Raw genomic sequence first — 27,145 nt, 5'->3', positions numbered from 1 at the left:
TAAAATCTACACAAAGTTTTATTGCAATCATACAAGGGATACATCAAGGGTCAAATACAACCAATAATATGATGCAATTTTACATTTATTAAACTACAGTTCAAAGCACAAATTTACACATTCTAGATACACTAAACAACTAATGAAGTCACACTGGTCTCCCACTGACATTTGATATATCTGGGCGAAAGACAATAACTTTACAAGACTGTTCTAACAGGAATCCTTAGTATAAAAACTGTGTACTTGTATGTAAACTGTTGAAGAACCCAAGTGATGGGTTTCCATCTCCACTAAGTCATCCATTTTGTTGCATATTTAAACGCTCAGGGGTTGAATGAACTCGGTTTTAAATTTGGACGCCATTATCTAACCCTCCCACCCCCCAGTGAATTGTAGCTGTAGCTTGTTTTGCCTGGTCCCCATTAGCTATTACTATTTTTTCAAGTTTTGAAGAGAATGAATTGAATTCAAGATTGTTCCATTTCTTCCACACTGGAATGTTGACCAGACAAACTACAGACTTGCAACTGCAGGTCTAAATGAAGCGTTAATGCCTGTTTAAGCTGCAGTGGAAAAGCGGTCTTCTGGGCTCAGCTGAATGCAAGAAGGCACAAAGAAGAAGTTCTTCATCAATGTGTCTGAAGCAATTCCAGCATCTTGCATCTCATCCCTGCAGCAGAAAAGGACGAGAGTTGTAATAAAGTGATTTCATGTACTATTTCACACCAGAAGCCAGCCTTGAACACAGCGTTTGAGGCCCACTGCCCCTGGATAGGCAGGTCCCCGCCTCAGCAGGGGGAAGGAATGGGCGATGCAAGTGCTCGGCAGGCACAGAAAGGCCGCAGCTCTCAGGCCCTGCCACCTCCATACTGTAACAGGTTGCCCAACTCTCACCATCACCGCAGCAGCATTACTGCCCTTCCTGCCCGCAGCGATGGTGCTAACATTGTACTGGAGTTGCGATTACTGTATTAGGAAACCTCGACAGCTGATGTCAAGCAGTAAGAGGCTATTACTCAGCAGCAACTACCACTAAACTCAGTCCACACTGGGTGTTTTGCTTTCCTTTGTCAACCCTAAAGCAAAGCAGGCATTTTATCATGGCTCTCAGTTTAGTTTTATAGCAAAGTCAGAGAGAATAATAAATAAATAACCCAACTAGAAAGGCACGCTCTTGTGCTCAGTTCCATCTTCCTGTATTTACCATCAAATTATCATGTATATTTGGTTGCAAGTGTACACTCTTGAAAGTAACAACAATCTTGCCACCATCAAGAGAATTTTCTTACCAGTCACTGAAAGACATCATGTAGTAAATCAGTGGCCTCTGATAGTCGTTAAAGGTAGACCGTTCACCCAAGGTACCAGAACCCATATTGTCAAAAATCAGCCAGTCTCCAACGCTCAACTCCGGAAGAAGACAGTTTTCCACAATTTGATCAAGCTCATCACAGGATGGACCCCAAAGGCTGCTTGCGAACAGAGGCTCATCTTCCTTGTATTTCTATAGAGAAACAATCCAGGTAATTCATGCTTTAGTTTATTAGGTAAGAACATTTTAAAATCTACGTAAGGATAATTTTACAAATATATAACTACATACACATGAGGTGTTAAATTTATATATAAACGTAAGGATAATATGGACTATCTCTGAAGAATATAGAAGGACTCACCTTGTGAACCTCTGGGATAGTATTCAGTTTTTCAGACAATTTACTTGCAAAAGAACCATAAACACCATCATTTATGTAATACGTAAATACTGGTTCATCGTCATTCCTGGTTTGCTCCACTGGAAGTAAAAAAGAAGTTGTCTTGCATGTGTTTGTCATAAGTAGTCCTTTTGCAATCTAACTTAAGTCAACTGCTTTCTCCTGACTTTTACAGTGGGTTCCATATATACTGGAATGGGAGAATTATGAGCAGAGTAATCTGTATGAGACCAGATTATAAATTCAGTTGTAACCTTAAGTGCGAATCTTAATGAAATTAAATACTTTCAGTAGTAATCACTGTTAAGAATATAAATCCAGTTTCTGCTTTAGCAGAGCAGCAGCTAGCTCTAGGATATGTTTTTCTATGTTCTTCTAATACACCTTCTGTAAAGCACACAATACAGGTTTAACCGTGGAGAAGGCAAACCCAGTAAGGAAACAAGTGCCACATAAATGAAACTAAAAAAGTGAGATACACAGATAACACATGGTCAGAACCCAAAAGGTGGATTACAGTGAAAACATAAGGGAACATATTAAAAATATGCCAAGACAAACTAGTCCATCCTGACTAAAGTAAGTGGGCAGTTATCTGTGCTGATTGATAACATGTGAAAGATAAACATGACGCTTACCTCCAGAAGGAAGAAGTTTATCATACTCAACAGTCTTCTTTGCAATGATGTTAACTGCTAGTGTAAATGCCGATGAAACGTAGTAAAATCCGGGCTCTGCAATCACGCTGACACCAGATTCCTTAGGAAAGTAGACATCCAGCAATGGCCTGATGACATGATTAACCTAGGAAATTGAAGTCAGAGGTAAGACCAATTGAAACTCAGCTTATGTATGTATCAGATACCCCCACTTTCAGTCAGCAACAGTTCTAGTAAGCACACCTCTACTTTCTGACAAGCGGCTTTACCAGAGGTCCAAAATTTACAGTGTTTAAGAAAACAGGTTCTCCTGCTAAACGCTGAGGATTGAGTACCATGATTCTGAGCACTCCACAGTCCCTCCTCCCAGCCGAAGTTCAAGTTGTGGTACACTCAAGACCACACCAGTAATTTCAAAGTTTGTCCAGTACAACAGATGATGAAAAATTGTGTATGAATCCAGAAGAGCAAGGAAAGGGCCCCTTTGTGGTCAGTCCTCTATACTGTTGTATTGGAAACAGAATGAATTATTTAATACTGATGCTTAAATTTTAAGCCAGGTATTTGAAGATAAACAAGTATTTTGGACAAGTAACAGAACAGTTAGAACTAAGAAAGAAGGGCCCTGATTGTTGTTAGTAGCCTTTCATTGAATCACTTTCATTATCCTACATTTGAGGAGTTTGTCTAAGACAACAGTGTAAACAAGTTATTCTGGTTTATGTGCTACTGCACACTAAAAGATCCCATTTGGGCCAAATTGGTGTTAGGAGTTTTATTCAAGGCTAGCCAGAGCAAAGAAAAAAAGCAAGACCTTTAGTCTTCAGTTCTAATGCAAAGTACCAGAAACTTTCATCCAGTAGCAATATGGTTTATGATCCAAAACATGCTAAGCAATGGCCCAAACCATGCATTAGAGGAACCAGCTGGACAACAGTCAGCTGCCAAAAAAATTCAGTTACTACTGCTAAGGTGGCTTAGAATAGTGATTTAATCAGTGACATGCTTAAGTCAGCATTCAACCGAATGAACAGGACTAAACCAAAATAATCACCACCTCCAAGGACCGATTACACTATGTTCTTTGATAAAGAATATAAACCCAATTATTCAGATCTTATGAATGACAGTCTAACATGGAATTTAGACTGGGTTTCAGCTATCAATGTTAGCTCCAGTTTGAAGGTTAGACATTTCAACTTCCTAAATCAAAATTAGAATTTCAACTTCCAATACATTGCATACCTCTTCCAGCTGAAGTTCTGAACCTGTGAAGCCCCCACCAATATCCAACATGTTCATCTTGAAGCCAAATTCTTCCTAAAATGCATAGACCGAACGTAAGTACACAGACAACTCAAAGTATTTCTTGTTGCTCCTTACTGTAGTTGACTTCTATGTACTTATACTTTTGAAGACAAAGTGTATCTAGTGAGGGAGTCATGGCATAGTAAAAATTAATATAGCCCCATTAAACCCAGCAGTAATAGCATTGGGAAGTCAACAGAGGCTGGTTACACGGTTCTCAGGTGGAAGTCCCACAGCAACATCAACTCCCATCTTGTGGCTTTTGTTATAGCCAGACAAGATTCGCTGAACAGGGTGGTGCATTCTGACAAAAAGAGTTTTAGGAATTTATTAGTATGTATAATGTGAGTCTTTTGGGTAGTGCTTATGTGACAAGACTGCTACAACAGATTTGCACAAAGATCAGTGAGAATTTCTGTTGCCCTCCATGTGTCACCAGACACAGCTAATGCACTAACTGCAGTAATAAGAGTAAAAAGCTTTGCAGTTGCCTCTCATTTATAGGAAGGCAGACGTTCAGAGGAGGGATTTTTTAATTTTGCAATGAGAAATACACTCAGAACATGTAAGACTCACATGAGTCATCTGAAGCATCCAATAAATCCATTCTTCACCCAAATTTGGATATCCCCCCAATACGACAGCTTTGTTTCTTGTGATGCTTATTCATTCATCTCAAAACTCACATGCACCAAGTTACTGGTTAGATCACAATAAATGCCAGCACACAAAATGCTAAATGTTTTAATGTAACTTAAAAATGTCAGCTTTGTATTTGCAGGACTCAGGCTTGAATTTCAAAAGCCTTTACCAAAAGCAGAAAACTAACTTTTCATTTGAAAATAGCGTACAAGGCTACTGCCTGTCAGTGGGACAGTATTCATTAACCTTTGTCCACAATTAGGATTATGAAGTTTGCTTTACCTCTACCACGTCTCACAATGGAGTATTTAGTTGCTTGCTAAAAATTCCATTTCCTATATTTATATTTTGAAAATAACGTAGCTGACTTGTTCATATGATTAGAATAGAATGGATCCTGTACTGTAGCAGTTGTATGTGTGTACAGATCTACTTACAGCCATGTCAAACACACAACGAGCATCAGATATAGCATTAATGTACGTTTGCAGTTCCTTGCAAGAGCCTGAAACATGGAATCTGAAAGAAATAAACACGCAGTTAATACACCGAACTGTGCAGCTTTCAGACCAAGCAAACTGTTTCACCATCTAAAGCAGCAATAGAAGTAATTCATTCCCAAGCGGCTCAAGACAAGCTTGCATGATAATATAGTAACTATGCCAAAAACAAACTCAGATGACTGCCTTCTATTCCACTGAATCTGTACTTGAGGTCTGCTTTGCTTTTAATGCAAAGTGCGTCCTACAATATTCTCATCTTTAATAACAGATTTACTGACCCTTTCAGCCTTCACTACTGAAGTAGTTAAAATTTTTTTCTTCATTGGGTGCCAGTGCTAACACAGCACCTGTGTAACAGCCTGCCCTCTCTTGTCCGACTTCGTGCTGCCTTGCCTGTACGCCCTTTCCCCTGGGCCATCCAGTTTTCTTCCCAAAGCTAGGACTGTAGTGTGCACACTCTGATCTCTCCAGTAACTGGGAGAGGGTGAGGAGAGGTATCTCACTGCCACCCCGTTCTGAAGCCTCTTCACCCAAGGCCAGGTCCTAGTTTCACAGCAAGGCTGAACAGGCTGGTGAGCAGGTCGTCTGAAGCAGAGAAGTACTGATACCTCCCACAAGCTCCCGAATCCCCTCTGGTTCCTTGTCCAAAAGGTTTAAGTACTGCCATAATACTGGTAGGAACTGAGGCTCTAAAACACATGCCAACATTGCCATGGGCTTCTGAGACTACTGTGGTGTGCTGGTTCCAGTCAGACCACACACCCATCTGAAGCCATGACACTCTACTCCAAGTCTACCCCCTTTAAGGAATGCCATTTTGAGGCAAAGGTCACTTTTTAAACTTACTTGCATGAATCAACATATGGATTTTTTTCTTTTAATAAAGAAAATGCACAGAAGCCATGTGATTTTTGTTAAAGTTAGGTTAGACATTAAATAAAGAGGTACATTTTCTCTGTAGTACCTAATTTTTAAATAGATTTGTCATCTGTAATGATTATAGTGAATTATGCTTTAATTTAAGATCAATTTCAAACAGATTTACATCAAAACAACTGTGGTTTAAATCCTCAAAATCTGGCTTCCACTTAAAATGTTTTACTGTCTGATGACCCACCCTCTTTTACTTGTTTGGGTTGCTTTCTTGAAACATTCATGAGCATGTGATACATTAGTAGCTGAAGGTAGACAGAACAGAGACTTGCACATGCATTTTCCTCCATAGAATAAAATCTTTGTCAAACTTCAAATGAAAATGCCACAGATGATTTGGAAGCTCTCAGAACACTAGGATTCATTCCTGCCATCTGCAAGTCAAAAAACTTAGCTAAATATTGTATCTTGATATGATGAAAGAGTAACATAGGATCTAACTCTTAGAGAATCCAACCCCACATTCACCTCGTTCGAAGTCTGTCCAAGCTATCCCATGCTACACTAGCACCTTATTCCTGGAAAAATAGGAATCCAGTTCCCAGGGAAGTTCAAGAGCACAGCTAGAAAACAGGAAAGGCTTCTAAACTTTGCTTTTATGCTGACAGAAGAATTTCTGATACAGTCAAAGCAATTTGAAATAGAGTAACAGTTACTTTGTTTCACACAATTTTTTGTTTGAGTATTAGCGCTTTGCTTGCAAGCAAAAACTCATGATCCAAAAGTTGGGGTTTCTTTTTTGGTTTTGTGGGGTGGGTTTTTTTGGATTTGTCTTTTTTAAAAAAACACACAAATGTAAAACAGTGCCAAAAGGGAGGAAAAAATTCTTGTCTTCTACATCTTGAATACATCATGCAAATGTCTGCTCAGAGAGAGAACAGTAAGTTACTCACTTGACACCAACTATTTGGGCTCCCAACTCCTTAGCACATTCCATGAGGTGCCTACAGTTCTTCAGGGTGGTGCCAAACTTCATATTCATCTCCTCATCAGCAGTATTATCTTCTGTGGCAATGTGCAGTAAGAGCCTAAGAGAAGGGGAAGATGATTGGGGCAGTTGGTTTACATCATCAGCACATGTGAAGCCTGAAGACTGTCAGAAGTGTGTTGATTATGTTGTCAGTACTCCAGCTCCATCGATGGATGAGTCAAGTGAACCTAATAAAAACAATCCTGTACAGAGAAAAAACTAGCAATTAGGGGCTAAAACATGGAGCCAACAAGGACAAGGGATTTCGAAATGCAGCAACTAAGACTTTTGTAGCAGCACGAGTCTGTTGAGTGCTGTAATAAAAGAGAATGTTACCTTCTAATAAAGTATACTTCCTCACAAAATCATTAAGTCCGTAATATGCTTTTCCCATCTCTGGCCTCCTTTCTAGCCAAGAGGAGAGCGTGGCGATTCCCCTTCAGTCACATATCAGATTGTGTTAAACTCAACATCTGGAGAAGACCAGGCTGACCCATAGAAAGCATACCCTGGCCACATCCCCCCACCTCCCCACCTGGCTGGGCACACAGACTGGGGATGGGGTGGGGGTGTCAGTCCATTCCCTGCCCCTTCTCCCAGGGCTCCTGTGGAGCAGGTCGGGAGGGAGTACCATCTTACAGTCTTAAGCAGTGAGACAGCCTCCTCCCTCTGGTCAAAGCCTCCTTCTGGATAGGTTTTGCAAACTGCAGTGCCAGTGTTGACAGTTTTCTACTTTAAAGTAACACTTGAGTGGCAAAGGCATGTTTGCATCAAAACCTCTAGAGGTAGATCCCCAAAACGCACAAATTCAAACTGCTGCCCACTAAGACAGCCACTGGCTTCCTCCTCCCCCCCCCAATAAAGACCAATTAATAAGCCATGTGGTAAACCCGACAGAAGTTGTGTCACGACATTACATGCAGACTGCACAGAGGACATTACAGCTAAGCAAGATAGAGAGCATATAAAAGTGGCAGAAGCCCTGTGCCCAAAGTGAAATAGTTCTTTTCAAGACACACAACAAGCAAAACTTAGCCTAGCCACTACAGAATACACACGGGCCTAACAGCTACCTTGACTTCTAAAAGCGCTTTCCAAGTATCTCATTATAGGATTTTTGCTCTTTACAAAATGTCTCTTAAGCACAAGTTCTCACACAGCTTGCCCAGAAACCCTTGTTAATTTTAATTTAGACCACTTCATCTTGAGAAATTGACTAGCATTTCCTGCTTCTCTGCTAGCAGAGACAATCCTGTTCAAGAAATCTGTAGTCAATATTTTGTAAAGCATTTGGAAAAAGTGCTAGACAGAAGAAGTGTCAAAAGTTATCCTCTTTAAAAGAAAAAAATTCAAATCCATTATACTGTGGTTTGAAAGCTTACATTAAGATCAGACATAGCAATTCCTTAAAGACATCCAATGTTCATGTTACTGATGAATTGTTATGGCAGCAGTATAAGTGAGTGAGGGCATTTTTCTAGTGCAAACCACTGCAGTATAATTCTGATTTCTAGCAGTTTAGTAGGATTCTTCATGGGTTTCAGCCAGTTACAGCAGGGATGGAGGATGATGTGTATGTTTGGCATTTGGGTTTTTTGTTTGTTTTTAAGGAAGCATTAATACTTATAACAACCATGCCTCTACTGGAGCTCTTAGAGGACACCAGCAAACTTAGTGGTTAAACCATGCCTGGAAAAATCCAAAGGTATAAAGAAATTAAAGACTAAGCACTCCTTTGTAATTTCTCCTCTTTTAAGAAAGAAAAATTTGCAATTGTTCAAGTTCCTAAGACTTCCAAAGACAGAAACATCCATTGTATAAAGATACCCACCCATTATTGAGTTTAGTGCAGAAAGTTGCAAGAATTCTCAGAAAATGAGAAGGATTTCTAAGCAGGATTTCTTCAACCAAAGTGTAATTAGCTTCATCTACCAGGAGACAACCTAGCTATAACAACCACACATAAAAGCAAAAAATGTCTACCCAGTAGGAGAGCTAGAGATCAGGTTTCTAGACAATTTAGATGGCCAATTGCAGTTCTTTTGTAGAAATTGAGTTTCTCATCCTTGGTAAGCAGGTACGTTTTCAAATGTTAGACTATGGAATCCTTGAAAAGAAGTAAAGAGTTTATATTGTTTTTTTCTAGCTCATGAAACTCCTCCTTTCCGTCTCCCTGCTTTACCATTTCTCTGGCTCAAGAAGAATCTGCATCTCAACTTCTCTTGCTGCAGATGTTATGACAGACAACATCTTCTAAAAGAGGCTGTGAAACTCAAGGAAATAAATCAATGTAAAAACTAACACCACACTAAAACCACCAGTAGTAAGTGGTAAAACACTAGTGACGTAAGAGACAGCTTTAGCATTGCTAAGACTTTCAAATGCATGGAGTACGTCAAGGCTGAGATTTCATATACAGTGTTATTTATCATAGAGAACGTTCTCTACACAGGAAGTACTCTCCAGTATGCAAAGCACTGACAGGCTTCCATGAGGATGACGTGTAATCACTAGCAACAGCAAAACTCTTGAGGCAGCCTTAAAAAAAAAAAACCAGATGGGATGAGAAGTCTCCAGATACTGCACTCAATCTTCCCAATTCTACAGCCATGGCCACAGTTTAGGGAGAAGACATGACACTTCAAGGACTGTCTAGAACCAAGGGCTTTGTAAAGGATGTCAGGAATTTAGTTTCTTAGTGCACTGATGACATTTGTGGGAACCTGCACCTCGTTAATCACTGGAAAGCACTAACATTCACTTAGGCTCTGACTCCAAATTTCTTGAAGGCATGGCCCACAGCCAAAGCATTCCTATGTGAGGGATGTGACACTTAGTGACATGAGCGCCTATCAGTCCAAAAGAGACCGTGATGCACTGGCAGCAATAAAATTCTCATATTTAACAACTACAACTTTGATCACTTCTCTACAGAAAGCATCTGGGCCAATACTGAAATGACTAAAACCAGAACTGGACTCAGATTTCTCACTCGTTTAATAGCAGGGAAATACCTGTAGGCATACTTAGTAGTCCTGCGAAGCATGCCCAAACCCTGGATGGGACCCAAGGCACATGCTCATTTATTTGCTGATAGTCTCAGCCCTGACTTCAGCTGAAGCCATTAATAATCCAAACAGAATACCCTGAAAGAAACACTGAAGCCACGGAGCAGGAGGAAGATGTACTTGCAGATGACAAGGTGACAGACTTCTGAAGTTTAAATCACTAAAACCTTTACATGAAGATTGTCCCACAAAATGAAAATGCAAGATCTCCCCAAACGAGGGTCTTACTATCATATTAGGAAACTGACCCAGTAGGGAAGAAGTTGCAAAAAAGCTACCTTATATTAAAGAAGCCATGTGTCTTGCTTGCAACTCAAACCACCCAGAACACAGGCAAAATTAAACATCCACCACGTAAAAAGCAAAACCAGAATTTTGACACTTACTTAGCATTTGGATGGTTACGAGCAATTTTCTTCAGCTCAATATCATTGTCACAAGTCATGATGTTTATCCCAGCTTTTGCCGCATACTTTATCTGAGAAGCTTGCTTGCAAGGATTCATATATATAATGTTTTCAGGAGAAATGCCCAGATCTTGTACCAATGCCATTTCAGACTGAAAAACAGGAGCACACCAGAGTTTGACACAGTCCAGTGCACTATCTTTACTCAATTTTTATTAGATGTCCTCTAGTACTAGACTAAATAGTCAAATACACTAAACAGAAAACTATCCACTGCTGCTAGGGTGGAAGTATAGATTTGCAACAGCCTGTTACACAGGAGCTCACAACTTATATTATACATAACCATGGCACTTAATACCAAAAAGTTGAATTTAAAACAGCAAACAGAAGAAAACAAGGCACACAGATACAGAGAAAACAAAAACTTACTTTACTGGAACACGCAAATCCAACGCCAAGAGTTCCCAAAATTTCAAGTACACCTGGAGTAGAATTGCATCTTACAGGATAAAATGGTTTTATTGGTGCCATCACATTATGCCATTGTATATTCTTCTTTACAAGCTTTCCAAGATCACCAACATAAAATGCTCTTTTTCCAGTCTAAAAAAAGGAAAAATAGGAAAATAAAATATCTGAAATTGTGGGTTTGCCATCAAAACAAATAACCCATGAAACAAAATCTTAAAGAACTATGTACATTCTCTTTTCATCCTATTAACTTTTAGGTTTGACCTTGAACAATCCTCTTGTCTCCACTTTCACCTAGCAATCTGAACTAGTTTTAAAAAAGGGAATACCTACCACTTAGAGATATTATGAATGCTATTTAGACAATATTCTGAGACTCCTGAACAAGAGATGCGACTTAAATGCCAAATGCTGATTTTATCTAAAAATACAGAGTATGTTACAAATCTCTTCCAACTTTGTATTTTCAGAAGACTGCAACTTTTTGGAGGAATAAAATCCACTGGGACGAAAGCTTCCACAGTCTCAATATAATTCATGGCTTATTATACAAGAATATAATCTAATGTACTACCATTATTTTAACATCTAGCTAAGAGCTCATTTTACTGAAAATTTGTCTGGTAGTATTTTAATTCAGGAAGTCAAGTTTGAGACTGTTCGCCACACCTTGTGAAGCAAAAAGGTTCAAACAGAATTGTAAGAACTAAACTCAGTGTGTGTTAGGGTTGAGAGTCAAGTACATAATCTTCAAGAAAATGCACAGGCACTTTCCTGGAAAGCGTTAACAGTCCCCCTTGTGCATCTGTTACCATAGTCTTTCTCGACATCAATTCATGATATGGATGTGGTGGATCGAAATCCAAACAGATTATTCTATATTTGTTCATAATGTGCACTCAGTAAAATTCCTGTAAATGAATAAGCCACTATATATCAATTAAAGACCATCACAAAATATGATAGATCTGAATTAAGACTGTACATTAAATGTTAATTCTAGCACTTGACTTTCGCAGATATGAAACTATGTTGTGGCTTATTGTATACAATGTCTTTATTTCTGTTTAAAAAACACAAATAGAAATTCCATCGGGTGGAAGCATACTGACCCCCTGTACGGGTCACCAGCAGGAATGGGATCTGGAGCTTTAGATCCATGGCACAGGCCTCTACCCCTTGAGCTAAAGGAGTAAATGAAAGCAGCAGGAGGCAGCTATCCTCTGTGAGCCAGCCAGTGGTTGGAGACATGACATGTTGCCAGTAGTTTACCTATTTATTTGCTAGACAGAAAAAGAATATTAGGAATCAGGATTTGGGAATCCTATGCCTGAATTCAGAAGGCCATGGGATTTATCTATTTGCTGTACTATGGTTGAACACTTGCATTTGAACATTAGTTCTGCTAAACCAAGGGAAAGTGGGAAAGTGAACAACTCCTAGGTATGGCATATTAAGGATACAGTATTTGCTTAATGAAACTTCTTTTTAAGCTTTCTTTTTACAGTATTGTCTGTAAAACAAAGGCTACAACATTTTCCTGCCTCGTGAGTACGGAGTGAAGGCTTATTCTATAAAACTATTATTATATACACACAGAATTATTTAGGTTTCTTTCTAGTAGATTGCTAATTAATAGCTTTTAGACCAGTTTATTTTCTTGAAAGAAAAAAGGTAGCACCTCACAATATGCTCGTACCCGTGCTTCCAATGGACAGAAGGGTAACAGGAAGATGTATAACCATACAGCCATGATCGATCACAGAAATTTTGAACACAGCTTTGAACTGGCTCAGAATACATATTTGCCTAAACTGCCATATTTTCAGGGAAAGTGCAAAAAACTCATTTCTAACTCAACAATATTCACTTGCCCAATTTCAGGTTCCTGGTCTAAACCCCACTGATAATCTCTTCAAACAATGAGATGAGAACCTGTATTTAATTACATCAGTAAGAATATTTTCCTGCTAGCCACACTCAGGGAAGTAACAATTGTTGCCCAAATTTCCCCAGCAGAATTCAGCCTGAGGCAAACAAACAGCCAAACAGTAGAATTAGAAGAGGAAATTACTCCATAAGGTTTTAGCTGACCATTCCTCTGTTGCTGTCAGCTCATCAGTGCTAAACGCCTTGACCTAGTTTGAAGACTTAGAGAACTAAACCAGAAGATATGGAAAACTTGTAAAACTTACATGAGTATGTTCATAAATACAGTTGTCAATAACATCTGCAAGAGTTGCTCCTTCATCCAACAGGCCAATGGAGTAATTTGCATCCTCAAGAAATCCTTTCATCTCAGCCGTATTCCACAAAGCCGACAGTCATAAACCAAGAAACACAAGGGATGGGCTTCCAAGCCTTATATCTGGGTCCTTAAATTATGCAACAAACTGTACAAACAAAACATAAATCAATAGGAAGAGAGACACAAAGCATACTATGCCACTATTTAAAGCTAGAAAGAGCTTTCTACATCTGATGTACTACAAACAGTAACACACACACTTTCTACAGAAATCAAATTGTTTTTTTACTCTGTCCACCCTCCACTTGCCAGGGATAAGGATAGCGCAATTCTACTGAAATCAAGAATAAAACAATAAAACAGAAGCTGTGTCCTTGAAGTCTGATATTAACTTAAAGAGTAAGAAACCACTGATGCAAGGCTGGTCTTGAGAAGCATCCCAGACTGTATGCACACTGATCTGTGTTGGGCTTATGCAAACTATGAAAATACTGCAAGTGCAGCATATACCTGTACAAACACCTCAGCTCAGCCGTTCTTAAGTATAGCATCTTAAGTGACATTAGTATTCAAGTATGCAACTGGAAGGCTGTCTGAAATACATTTCTGATTTTGTTGAAGAAAATTCACAGTTTATTGTTTAAACATTAGCACTGATACTGTTAGATTCACATATTTGTGTTCACATTCTGGTTTTTGTTCAGATGCTAATTTATAACCATTGCCTTCACACACTGTATTTACTAGACATTTATTTTGTTATTCTGTTCATAAGATTACCTACAACACTTAAGTCTTCACTTCAACAGAGGTTAACAGAAAGAAGCTACTAGCTAGAAGTAGTTTTAAAAATGACAATCACAGTAAGCAGAACTGGTATTAAAAGAGAGTAACAGTTACAGCCTAGCTTGATTTGCATCTTGTTCATCCTCAAACCTTCACTGCAAATTACACGTTTATAAGCAGTGTTTTCCGAAGGACAACCTGAATCAACAAGACCCTAAGACAGAAAACATTGTTAAATATACACAGTCTTAGAATATGGATTAACTAGTCAGTCTCAAGTAAAAATCAGTAGACAGCAGAAAACTACTAACAGCTCACAGACCTTCATCGGCCAGTTGATGAATATAACAATTTGCAGTTTACATTGCATTAGAGTTGCAGGTCTTTTTTAAAAGCAGTTTATGAGTTTATAGCAACTAACTGACCAGACTTTTGTCATCTTCATGACTAACACGAGACTGATCAAAACCAGCCAGCTAACTAGATTCCTTCTTTACATGAACACCCAAGACTTAATCTCTCACCAGAAGTTGCATAGGAGTTATTAAAAAATACTTGTTTTCTAAAGCCACCTATACTTGGCTTTAAAATAACAAGATTATTTTTCTAATTAAAAGCGTTGACAGAAACCAGAAACATTACAGCCAAAGGTAAAAAAATGCTTCACTAAGACTAAAAGCAGAGATGATGGTTTTGGCTTCAAATGATAACAATGCCATGGTATTAGCTCTGTCTCATGTTTCTTCCACCACCTCCCTACAGTAAAAAAAATTCCACTATTTGCAACATGAGTTTCCTTAACATTGTTAATATGAGCAAAGTTACTTTTGCTAATACTAAGGCAAGTAAGCAGCAGCTGCTCCTGCTTGTCATTACACCCAGTAATGGGGAAAAGAGCCAGCAGAGTTTTGCATGCTTTCTGCATAACTCAAGTATGCCACCTATGTTTAAGAGAATTATTTACTGCCAGGTGAATTTAACTCAGTGGCAGTGAGAATTTTCAGCTACACTCAGAAGCTGAATGACAAAGACAAGTATGCTGGGTAAGAACATACTTGTCTCACACATACGGTGAGTCATCTGCTTACTTAAAGGAATCCTGAAGATCCCAAACAATCACAAAAGAGCAAGATAATTATCACATTGATGTAAGGATTTAAGTAAATTAAAATTATAAAAACAATGACTGGGTGGTAGACACTACAATAAGCAGGAAAAACGTTGTCAGTCACACCTCAGTTTAAGTTTGTGAGTAACAGCTAAAACTCCTTAAAAAAACAAAAAAGAGACAGGCAGGCTTGTGAACTAAGTTTGACTTAGAATCAGTGAAACAAACATGAACACCACAGTCAGGTTTACATAGCTACTGTCACCCTCTGAATAGGCACTTCATCAGTATCCTTGATTTGCTAGCTGATTAGCACAAAGTCCTCAACACGTTCACCTCCATAAAATCTCCATGATTCCCAGGAGCAGAGTACCAAAAAGGGTTTGGTTGGGCTTTTTTTTCCCTGGAAAGAAAAGCTGGCATCAGCACTTTACTGAAAATTTGATATAGTTCTGGTGTATTCAAAACATGAAGATCAGAAGAAGAAAAAAGCTAACAGCAGAGTTTAATTCTTTTAGCATAATGTCTTTATACTATGACTTAAAACAACCTAATGTTTAACTAAGTTTTGAAGTACTTCATACATCACCAGGAACTGATGGTTGTGTAATAAATACATTATACTTTTCTTCTACAATAGCTCTTTGTCGTCTTGCAAGAAAAATAGTATCTGAAGAGGAATAAGTAAACCAACCGTGGAGAGCACACAAGAGAGCAAAGCCATTTCCATTTTCAGACTACTCAAATGTAGCAGGCCTGTTAACCATTCAAAAACCACAAGTTTTTAATCCTTTTGTGACACAGAGGGGTGGAAAAGGAGAATTTTCAGATTTCAAATATGTTTCATGCTGCATCTAAATCTATAACATCTTTTAGGACACATCTGATCTATTCTGTGACTTCAGAAGAAGTTCGAAACTCAGTGACAACATTTTGACACAGTTAACTATACAGGATGAGCTCCCATGACCCCAGTTCCTCTTTCTCCTTCCCCACTCACATCTGACCAGTAAATACTGCAAGTACCTGCAAGTAAGAAGTGACTGGGCTGGCAGAAGCTCATATCTGAGCTTCCTTTTATTGTTTTTTTCAAGTTGGACAAATTCTGTTTCTGATCATAAGCTCACAACACCCTCACATATTGTACAAATCTGTTTAAAAGCCCACAGGGAAAACTAAAGCATTTTAAGAATTTATTGTATATACAAGGTACTACTAAGCTAGATTTTAAAGTTTTGGTGGGGTTTGGGTTTTTTGATTGACAGTGGTTTTTGTTTTGGTTTTTTTTTGTACTACAAGCTGCTTCCTACACTGAAGCATGCAGATGGTCAAGAGCCCCTTCCACTGAATGAATGCACACCCCCATCTGCCCTGCTGGGGGGTCTTGGTACACCCAGTGGAACCAGTCACAGCACTGAATAGGTTTTTGGACTCAGACATACACACACCCTGTAGGCTAATTGTTTGTGCCTCATTGCAAATGAAGCTTGATCTAACCAACCGCTAGCTTTTTTCCTTTGAGTCTGTGTTCAGAGTTACACTGGAATAGATTGAACCTAATCTGGCAGTACTCTTAAAAGAAAGGTTTTTTTCATAGTCACTGTGGTATCTGTAGCTTTCAGACAGCTGTAGAACACTTTCCTCCAAAAGCTGCTTTTTTACTTTTGGGGACATCCTGTGGTGAGGAGAGGGAGAACTGGTTTAAAGCATGGAGTGGGAAAAGGCCTCTTTACTACTAACTCCCCCAAAACAACAAGAAAAAGAACACTTATCTGGTAAATTAGCTTTGATTAAGGCAATTTCCTAAAACAGACATTGTCTCTTGTAGTTCATTCATCCAAAAGCATCTTATGGTCAAGAAGCAGGCAGGAAAAGGAATCCATGCTAGTACAGACTCAATAAAATAGCTTGCAAAAACCAATAAACAACCTAATATAACCTCTCCTGGGCTGCTGAACAGTGACTGCTTTTTCTAAGCATGTCCATGACAGCTAACCTTTTTCATTTAGTAAAACTCATCCAGTAAAAAAAGCTAACATTACCCTACCAACTTCTGCCCTCAGAGTCACAGCCCTTTCTTCTCTCCAATTTCTCCTGCTCTAGAAGAAATTACATCTTTTCAGTCTTGTTTAGAACAAGATAGGAAGAATTTTCTACAAAGAAAACTGAAATTCCTACCAGGACTGCTACAGCACCACCACAGAATAGTGCATGCTTGAGAAATATTTCTTTACAGGGTTAACACCTGCAGTAGGATTTGGGACTGTACTATAACCTTGCTCTGTTCTGACTAGCCTCCCTCCTGGAGGTGGAGGAGAATCAATGATAAAAATTCATGAAAGATCCAATGAATACACGCATAAGGAAATAAACGGGATGGTTTAAGACTACCTCTGCGTCTGTAAGACAAGTCAGATATCATTACAGTACAGAGTTCAGTCCTTGCTGGAAGTGCTGACTTGCTGCAAGTCATGATTTGACAGACTTCGCGTGGTAACACCACCCATTTTACCACCTGAAATGTTAGTCTGCACAATGCTCCAGGACATGTATTTTAGGGCAAACAAAAGCTGTCAAGTGGTATGAGACTTCTACATAGGCACGCAATTGCTTTCTTTGAAGTAAGCATTACATCCTCAGGCTCTTTAGGGTTTAACACAATGACTTCCCAGATGAAGAACTTCAAGATAAAAGTTTACGTGTTTAAACACTGCAATTAATGCAGACATCTGGAACAGAAGAAAATTAAAATGCTCTGAAAAGTGAATAACTAAACACATGCTTGTCATATGCAAGCATCCATAACAAACACATCATTTAAGTTTTTTCTTTACATTGCCAGAACTGCATATTGTTGGCCTGAAAAAACCTTGAGGTGTCATTCTGTCATTAAAAACTTCCTCTGCAAACAACAAAGTCTCTGCAAACCAAACGGGCTCCCAAAAATGCCTTTCAATACATGTCTTATTAGCAAAATAAATATTAACAATTATGCTGATGCAAAAATCATAAAGAGGTAAAATACATTCATCTGACATTCCTTACAATACCGGTTCTTCAGGGGTAACAAAAAGTAGAAACATTTTGCCACTAACATTGGCAATTAAGTACAGAACAGGTACGCTAGAAGAACAGAAACACAAGTCCTCTGTTCTCAGTGCAGAAAATGCCTATTTGTAATGGAACTATCTTTTAAAAAATATTCCAAGATGCCATTTCACCAACTTACAGCCTTTTCATTCAGTTAGCTGAATGCGGCCACTGACCAACTGATGGAAATGCTGAGGCAAGCGTCTTTATTTACAGTAGCAGTGGGCTTTGTGCATTACCCAAGTTGCCTCTCGGTACAAACCCACCAAGGGTCACAGCAGAGTACCTGTGCAGCTTAGGCGAGTTGCATCCTACCATTCTCTCAGGAGTATTCCACCCAGTTAAATAAGCAATGTAACAAGAGCATCTCTGCTGAAGTAAGCAAGCAAAGTGGTAACACACTAAAAAATAATGCCCCATATGACATCTTCTACAGGAACCATGCTTTCAAGAACCTCCTTCTGTTTTCTTGAAGTTTGAATACATTATTCAAAGCCAATAAGCTATCAAAGTTTACAAAGATAAGTCTCTTGTAAGTGCACATATACTTCTGTAGTACTATTCCAGCATATATCTCTTTCATGACAGTGCAAGCGGTTACTTCTCCATCTCCTTACTTGCATAGTCAGTATTAGTATTTGGCCTTCCCATTGCCCCTCAGCCCTCCTGTTCCCCGATTGCCACCCAGTCCCATTTAGACAAAGTCAAGAGAGCTTTAAAGGCTAGCCAGTCCAGATAACTACTGCTTCCACTTGGCAGAGACAGGGCTTGTTAATAGATCACATTTCCATTGCTAATTCCCTCCATTTCCAACCAACCAGATGTGGCAATAAATAGAACAGATTGTCAAAGGAGCAAGGCTTCAGACCACAGGTGCCAGACTGCTTGGGAAGTCAGAGCTTGAAGAGCACGACAGAACTAAATCCCAAGTTTTTCCTTGGCCAGTGTAATACAAGGACAAAAGTGGGAGGGGGAGAATTATAAAAAGGAAGCAAGTTCAATGGGAATGTAAGTACACCTTCAGAAATAAGATTTTTATTTGAGTTCCATTGGAACATAGTATTAAAAATTATATTTAAAAGCTCAATTGACCTTTTTTCCCTCATTAAATCACTTTGCAACTTGCACAGGACTCAAACTACCAATTAGCAGGCTAACTTACATCTTGGCTGTGGTTGAGGCAATTCCCTGTGCTGTTCAGCACACCAGAACAGGTACAAGTTTACTGGCAAACACTTGCCAACTACTGCTACTTACATCACCACTACATTCATACTGAACTACTTATATTTGTGTACATTATTGAAGACATAATAGATCCAAGCTCAAAATAAACACACAGATCATCTGAACATTGAGCTACAAATAGAGCAAATCCAGTGGCATTTCCATTCTAGGACAAACTATACCTTGTGCAATTTGCCACAGCACATCAGTCTACCAGTTAGAGAAAAAAATACTCTCAGTGAAGGTACCAGAACAGCCTTCTCAAAGAGAAAAGCTTCAGCTAATGCCAAAATTCCTTCAGAACAATTTTAGAAAATAAAATGCATTAATACTACCTTAAAATTTTATACTTTATTCACTCTCTCCTAAGGATTCTTCTGCCTTTCCTACCTTTTTACTACTTCACTATTCCTGTCGAAGTGCAAAATGTTTAAGTGCAAAATTTCATGCAATAGTTCTACCCACATACAAGAGTGAGCCGAAACTCAGAAACTGAACAAGAGAGGCAATTTTCTCCGATCTTTCACTTATGAAAAAAATCACGTGATACCTATAAGTGATACTCAGAATTTTCAGTGTTAACTGTATTCACTTGAACAGAGCAGTCATCTACAGAGAACCAGATGCACAGTTAACTCAGTAAGTTTCAAACAAAACAAAACAAACATAACCTCTGGAGATAAAGCCAGAAATCATAAAAATCATAATAAACCAATCACCCTGTGCCTCCCTTACTGCATTATTTTCAGAGAACAGAGTCATCTACATTAAGTATCTTGTTAGGCGACATACTAACACAACTGGCATTTGGACTCTGTGGTCTTTAAAAAGTACCTGGCCCAGGCACACTTAACCATTCTCGATCTCAAGTTTTACATTAGTACCTATAAATTATATAATGCTTTCTAAGCCAAATGAAAATGCCTTCAGCTAGACAGGAAAAAAGTAACAACATATAAAATCAGTTTAACTCAGATATTACAAATGCATTTAATGCTATTGTTAAAACCACATAAAGCTATTGTTTTATGTTAACAGAACAGGATAGCCACACTCCTTCCAGAGTTTTCTGTGCTCCTTAAGATCAGCTACGTGCATTCATTTGTTTTCAGTTACCATGGGTTTTGTTTTTCTTTAATGACTATTTGCCTCTTTAAAAATGTAAAGGCATTTATAATTGGTACACGATTTCCATCCAACACAGAGTTCCACATTCTACTGTAGAGCTCAATGACAGCTTGTGGAAGCTGATAGTAACTAACAAATAATGAGACAGGCATTTGGGAAGGCACACCCTTCATGGTCAGCATTAGTTACCATTTACAATAGCAAATTTTAACTATTTCAGTATAAAATGCTGTAAGAAATCACAGTACTCAGCAGATCATGATTTGATACTAACAGTCAGGCAGTGCCAATTCATTACTTCGGAATTATCACTGAGAGACTGAAGTTACAGCATTTTATTTCAGGATTTCTGCAGCCAATAGCCCTAATTCAGAAAAGTAACTTTATTTACAAAGTTTACTCACACATCTTTTAAGTCTCTCAGAAATTCATCACATAACACTGTTGATAAAAGTATTAGTTGGGTAAAAATCATAGTCCACTCCTGAATGAAAGCCCCTTATAATATGCACACCGTTTTCAAATTTTGGTAATCTACATCAAGACAGTTATCTTGCTTATCAAAAAGCCAATACATGTTATTTGTAATTTTGGAAGTACTTATCCTCCTGCATACAGATGAAGAGAGAAGGAAGAGACTTACATGGACAAGTTAGGAGATGGAACCCTACTATCATCAGCTAGGTTCCCAAGGTGGCTCAGCGTTGAAGTCGAACTGTTCTCTATAAAGCACTTCTCCTAAGCCCTCTGGATAGTTGTAAACTTGATCAGAGATTTTGCCCTGTGGGAGAAAATGCATACAAAAATAAATTTCATAGCCAGAACAAAATAAAAGCTTTATCTTAAAACATTTAACAAATGCCTCTTCAGTAGTGCTTTTAAGGAGGCTTGCAATACCCCACCTTGAAAATTTTAATTACATAAAATGCCCAGTTTTCAAGAGCGAATGTAAACTCTGAGCCAGATCAAGTCAGATGTATGAAGGACTGCTAACACATGAATTAGGCACATGGAACTGCCTGTTTGTACTTATCTTTCATAGTCTGAACTGGAAGATTTTCAAAACTAAAGGATAAGAGCTCTACAAGTTCCTGCTTTGGGGTAGTACAACTTAATACCAGACTACCCTTGCAGAAGTGTTTTAACCCTGTAACCACTGTGATTCTTCCCCTCCCTGCTTCCTTTCTATTTTAGAATTCTCTTGCCATGTTCCTTCTTCCTCTGCTGTGAATGAACATGGCATGTGGGTGAAAAATAGCGCTTTATATAGTGAAACTGAACACCATACAGACAAATCCAGAGATGAGCAAGGCAGTAAAAAGAAACTTACTTATGCTTGCCTTCAGGAATGAGGAAAGGTTTGGCTGGCCCTTAAAGGCTATTGCACACAACACCAAAGCAGCCTTTTAAAGTACAAGGCTAGCTTACTCAAATTAAGGCAAAACAATCACACAAAACAGTACCATGAACATAAAAAGCAGTCAAAGAAACATTAACCAGCCCTGCTGAGATGTTATTCCTTCTAAAAAAACCTGACTTTTTCATGGAATTAAATACAGTGCAGAACTGGTCATGTGTAAACCCAACATAGAACAAAGTTCTACAAATTCGCTGTGGTCTGTGGCATGAAACATGGAATGTACCAACCTATTGTACAACTAAATCTTTGCTGCTCGTTATTTAAATGAGACTACATGTGCTGACTACAAAAACCTGGCTTTTGGGAATCACCTAACCCAAACGATCACTTTTTCAACCACACTACAGTTAAGCCAACTGTTGAAGAGTATTTTTCAACTTATTTTTGCTATTAGAAAACCAAACTAGTAAAGTTCTTAATTACAAACTGAGTGGGTGCAACTTGAGGGTAACTCTTCGCAACTCCACTCCACAGAGCAATCTCTTCAGCTTTACCATATAAATTAGCATTCAGTAGCATATAATAGTAAAAATAAACCTCAGTGCTTCAAAAATAATGGAGATATTAAGGAATTTGCATATATGTGAATTCTGGCTGGCAAGTGTATTTAATCTTATCCTTTTCTTCCCCTAAAGCAAGAAGTCAGTAACACTTAGTTCTCAGAGTATGCACACAACAGTTTTAAAAGCTGGCAACACTCTGCAAAATTAACTAGTAGATCCACTACTCAAGAACTCATACACATTTTCCAGTGATTATGAATTAAGTTCACCTTCCCAGCAAAAGAAGCCATTAAAACAGGTGCTTCTAGGGACACCTCATGACCTTTAGTGCAAAACTTAAAAAGCCATGCTTCAGACAAATATCACCTGCAGTACTATTCCAATAAATATTCTCATGTGACCCAAGAAGGAAGTGTGCAGTGAAAGTTCCTGTGGAGCTGGAATGAAAACCAATCATTTTCTGTAGCAATAGTCAACTCTGAGCCACGCTGAGTTCTAATTGCCCTTTGGAATTTCTTTGAAATTAGAATTATTTATCTCAAGGATCTATACAAACATATAGAAAATAGTCTGACTGGCCTCTTCTGTGCAGGTTTGCTGATATTAAATATCCAGAGAGGAAAATGGTACAATTTAAGCCTTCCAAATCACAGTGATTTTCCTTTGCTTTAATGAGCACAAAGAGTTAGTTTGCTGTACTGTGGCAGAGCAGGACTACCATTTTGAGCAGCAGAAGTGTGTTAGACATCTATAACCCATATGACCAAACCCAGTTTTAGAAAAATTGCACGTGACCAGCCACAGTGAAGCACTTATTGTTTAAAGGTCTTAAAGCAGGTACAAAAGCATTCTTTGCTAAACAGAGAGCTTTGAGTTAGGGAATAACAGACAAGGTAGCTTTGCCTTTTAATACTCAATGACACCTATATGCATGTATTTATATATAATCTGTTAGTACACTCTACTAGCAGGTGCCTCAAGTTTGACTGCAGCTTGACCAGCAATGCTGTACTTTGTACTTGAACAGTAACACTCACCTAAGGAACTAAAATCAACCCTCAGTCATCCACAGAGCATAGTTTTGCCAGAACAACTGCATCCCCACAGCAAGCCCTATGAGTGCCAGGCCCCTTCCAGCTCACTGGCCCCCTCAGCTCCCCACATCTGATACAGACAGGCCTACAAAACCAGGCACCGATTCATTTTCTTTGGAAAAAAAAAAAATCCACTGTGTCTCTCCATTTCTGAAAAGAGACCCTTTAGTGACCTGAGCTAAAATATCTGTGAACCAAACCCTAAAAATCCAGCAATTTGATGACCTTGCATATTTACACCAACTGACAGAATTGGAGGCACAGAAGTTACTGTGGTCCACAAAAAAACCCCCAGCTATTCTTCTGTTACAATGGGCTTTTTCCAGATCAGGGCCAAAGCAGTGTGGTGAGGCAGTCTCCAGGGGAGAACCAGTCCTGAAGGGAGCTCAGGTCCCTGAGGAATTCTTCTGTCAATGGCACTCTCGCTCCTGCACTACATCAACAGCATTTTGAACTGAAATTTGTCATTATACCCCAAATAGTTCCTTACACAATTAAGCCTTCCTTTCAGGAAGGGATGGTCTTAATTGCCTTCCAGAGCACTCTGTCCCTCCTTTAATTGGAGAGATGGAATAATTTCCAGACCATATAGCCCAGCATTGCTGCTAAAACACACCTGCACAAGCCTTCCAGCACGGAGAGCAGCAAGAGGCACAAGCTGCCTGCCTTGGGGCAGGCTGCAGCCCTGAAAGGAGGTAAGCCTGCCTCTTCCCTCCAGTAAAACTCTCCCAACAGCAGAAACATTCCCACTGCTGTTTACCACTGAACACCACCCTCCCCCTTCCAAAGTCTTGTAAGCAATCCTCTTTTTCTGGGGTTTAACAGCCTTCCCCAAGAGCTCAAGGCCTGGTGGGAGGGATGGCGAGGGGGGGCAGCAGGCTGGCTGGCTGCAGGAGTCTCGGCAGGGAAGGGAGCTCACCACAGCCTGAAACACGCGGGGAGGGGGCTGCCGTGTCGCAAGCATCAGCCACGGCAGCAGCAGCATTGTTCACACGGTGACAGGAAGGAAAGAACTAGACTGGACCAGTCCAGACTGGAACAAACCCCTCCTACCATCACCATTATTCACAACACCCACCTCCCCCCCAGCACCGCTGCCTCCCACATTTATCCAGGGAAGAATAGTGGGCGAGAGCAGAATCCTCAGAGCCAAAAATCCAGCAACCTGGGGTGGAAGCAGAAGTGGGGCAGCAGCCCCCCCCACCCCCAGTCCCCACAACCCATCATCACACAGGAGACCCAGCCCCACGTTTGGCTGAGAGGGTAGGCAGGTCTAACCAGCTTCATTGGACACCACACAGTGTTTTCGTTCAACGACTGGGACTACACAATCAAATCCTGCTCAGTCACTGGAGACTGCTGCAGAGGTCTGAAACGCAGCATTTCTCCTGCCTACTGGCACATGTTGGCTGTGCAGGATTTTGCACTGCAGGAGATGCACTTCAGAAAGGCTCAATAGAAGATTTAAGCTCACTCACTTTGCTCTTCACCACAACTAGGGTCCCCCCAGTGCAGACACACATCTTCTTGGGCTCTGAAGAAGCTCAGACTGCCGACTGGAAAAGTCCTGCAGTGCTGCCTAATAATAAGCCATAACAGCATCCTCCTCGGCAACGCCAGCTGCCCCACGTTCCTGCGTTTGCACCAGCCCCCTTACACATGCATGAACCCCCAGCTCCCACACTGTATTTCCAGCTCCCCTACAACCAGTAACAGGCACCTCTGCTGACCGCTCACCAAACAGGGAACAGCATCACAGCGAGCAGGCACACACTCAGGACACCCTGACATCCAGGTGCACACACTTTACACACACAGCCAGCAGCTGAGCAGTGACTGGACCATCTCCTCTGTACTTTCCAAAAGCCACCAGTACAGCAGTGGCCAACCGGACCACAAGTACCAGCAGAGGCAGCCAAGCCAGGGGGGCTGAGGCTCAACCAGGAGACTTCCAGAAGGACTGGTGGCACCAAACCTGCTACTGCTACACTAACAGACTGACAAAGGGGAGGGAGAAAACGTGTGTCCTTGAAACGACCAGCAAACACGCCTGGCAAAGGAAGAGGACTACTGATAAGAGGGAAAGGCTCCACTTTCCATATCCTGAAGGAGCCCCCGACCCATCTGCGCAAAGGCAATTTGCTCCATCATCCCAGCGCTTGCCCCGGAAAGCGTCACTTGTGCAATGCCCTTACAGCTTGTGCAGTGCCCCGACATCCTGCGCTGCCGCCCTGCTCCTCGGCATGCCCCGCCGTCCACCACGCTGAGGGGGCCGGGGTGAGGCCTCGGGCAGGTGCCCACAGGCGCAGCTCAGGTGAGGGTGAAGCGAGGAGCGTGACAGCGGGAGCCCGGATGGATAGCCACAGTTACAGGCACACAACATGGCCTCTGAGAAGCAGGCGAGCAGAGACGCCGCGGCCTCTCTGTCCCCCTCCCGCCAGGCTGGCCTCGAAGCCTGTCACACAGCTGCTCCCCCCGGGCCCGAGGGGGCCCCCTGCGAGCAGGGGCACCCATGGGGAAGGGATCCGCCGAGACCTGCTCGGGAGTCAGTGCTCCCGAGCCCGAGCAGCTGCCACAAGGCGAGGGGACGGCACGTCGGGGTCCGGGAAGCCCCCCCTCCCCAAGGGGTACAGGCGAGGACGCCCCTCGCCCCCTCCCCAGGAAGAGGGGCACTGCCACGGGTAGCAATGCCCGACGGGAACGGGTCTCCTGCCGCGGGGCACTGCCCGGCTGCTGAGGGGAAAAACACCACACAGCCCCCCTCCGCAGGAATCCGCCATGTTAGGGCGGCCGCCGAGCCCCTGCTCCCGCTCCCCGCGGCGCCCGCGGCCGCGCCGCCCTCCCGCACCCTGCGGGTCTGGGGGAGAAGGGAGAACGGCGGCCCCGGCGCAGCCCTCGCCCCGGTGCCCGGCCTCCCCCTCCCGCCTCGCCGCCTCTCACACGCAGGGCTGTCCGCCATGTTAGCGCGGCGGCCGCTGACCCCCTCCGCCCGCCGCCGCCGCTCTCCGGGGCGCGGGGGGGTCCCGGCTCCAGCCCGCCCGCCCCCCAGGCGGCGGCCCCCCGCGTCGCCCGGCGCCTCGCTGCGCGCCGGGGAGAGGGGCAGCCCCGACTCTGACTCATCCCGCCGCTCTCCATCTGCCGCTGCCGGCGGTGGCAGCCGGTCTCGCCCCACGCCGCCGGACGAACGGCGAAAAGGACAGCGGGAGGAACCGGCCCCATCCCCCTCCCCGACCGGCACCGCCACGGCGCTGCCCGCCGGGCGCCCCTCCGCCCTTCCCGGTGCCGCGGCCACCGCGTCCCCTTCCCCTCGGGGGAAACGAGGGCCTCCCTCTCCCCAGGCCCCGGGGAAGGGAAAGCTCCTTCCACTCCCTCCCGCCGCCGGCATCAAGGGATGCCCCGGCCCGCTCCGGGGCTCAGGGTGGGCGTCGCCGCCTCCCTCCCGCCCGCCCGCCCGCCCTCCGCCTCCCCCGCGGCGGGTGCCCCGGCCCGGCGGGGAAGCCGGGGAACCGGTACTCACGTGAGATAACGGCCCGAAAGATTTGGTAAATCGTCTTCTCTTTTTAGGCGGAATTTTTAAAGAGGGATGTGGGAACCTACAGCAGAAATACAGGCGGCGGCAGCGGCGCCTTCCAGGGCCATAGGCTGCGGGGGCGGCCGGCGGGGGAAGCGCAGCGCGGCGCTGGGACGAGAGGACACAGGCAGAGAGAGACAGAACCGGAGCAGGCCGGGGGCGCGGGGCTGCGGCAGCTGGGAGCGAAGGTGGGAGCACAGCCACGGGGCGGCGAGGAGAGCGGCGAGAACAGGAGAAGGGGCTGCTGCCGGTAGCGCGCTTATAGGGAGGGGCGGGACCGGGCGCCAC

General features: G+C 42.0%; 1 protein-coding gene across 3 annotated transcripts; it reads right to left on the bottom strand.

Annotated features, from left to right (window-relative positions):
- Positions 1–27,100, bottom strand: AZIN1 (antizyme inhibitor 1). 3 transcript variants are annotated; one of them, XM_064442269.1, is made up of 12 exons: positions 26,804–27,100; positions 20,913–21,050; positions 12,878–13,075; positions 10,641–10,814; positions 10,188–10,360; positions 6,657–6,791; positions 4,765–4,846; positions 3,623–3,697; positions 2,357–2,522; positions 1,680–1,798; positions 1,293–1,507; positions 1–673 (listed from the first exon to the last, which is right to left on the bottom strand). In XM_064442269.1, the coding sequence occupies exons 3-12, from the start codon at positions 12,977–12,979 to the stop codon at positions 562–564; spliced, it is 1,353 nt and encodes a 450-aa protein (XP_064298339.1). In that variant the 5' UTR covers positions 12,980–13,075; positions 20,913–21,050; positions 26,804–27,100; the 3' UTR covers positions 1–561. The 3 variants fall into 3 exon arrangements, with proteins under 3 accessions (XP_064298339.1, XP_064298340.1, XP_064298341.1); XM_064442270.1 differs by lacking the exons at positions 20,913–21,050; positions 26,804–27,100 and adding an exon at positions 15,161–15,178; XM_064442271.1 differs by lacking the exons at positions 20,913–21,050; positions 26,804–27,100 and adding an exon at positions 11,795–11,965 and having other exon boundaries at positions 12,878–13,068.
- Between the last annotated feature and the right edge of the window lie 45 nt (positions 27,101–27,145).

This window comes from Phalacrocorax carbo, chromosome 2 (assembly GCF_963921805.1).
Source record: "Phalacrocorax carbo chromosome 2, bPhaCar2.1, whole genome shotgun sequence".
Taxonomy (NCBI): Eukaryota; Metazoa; Chordata; class Aves; order Suliformes; family Phalacrocoracidae; genus Phalacrocorax; species Phalacrocorax carbo.
Note: the sequence above shows the minus strand (reverse complement) of the source record. Positions and strands in the feature narration are given on the sequence as shown.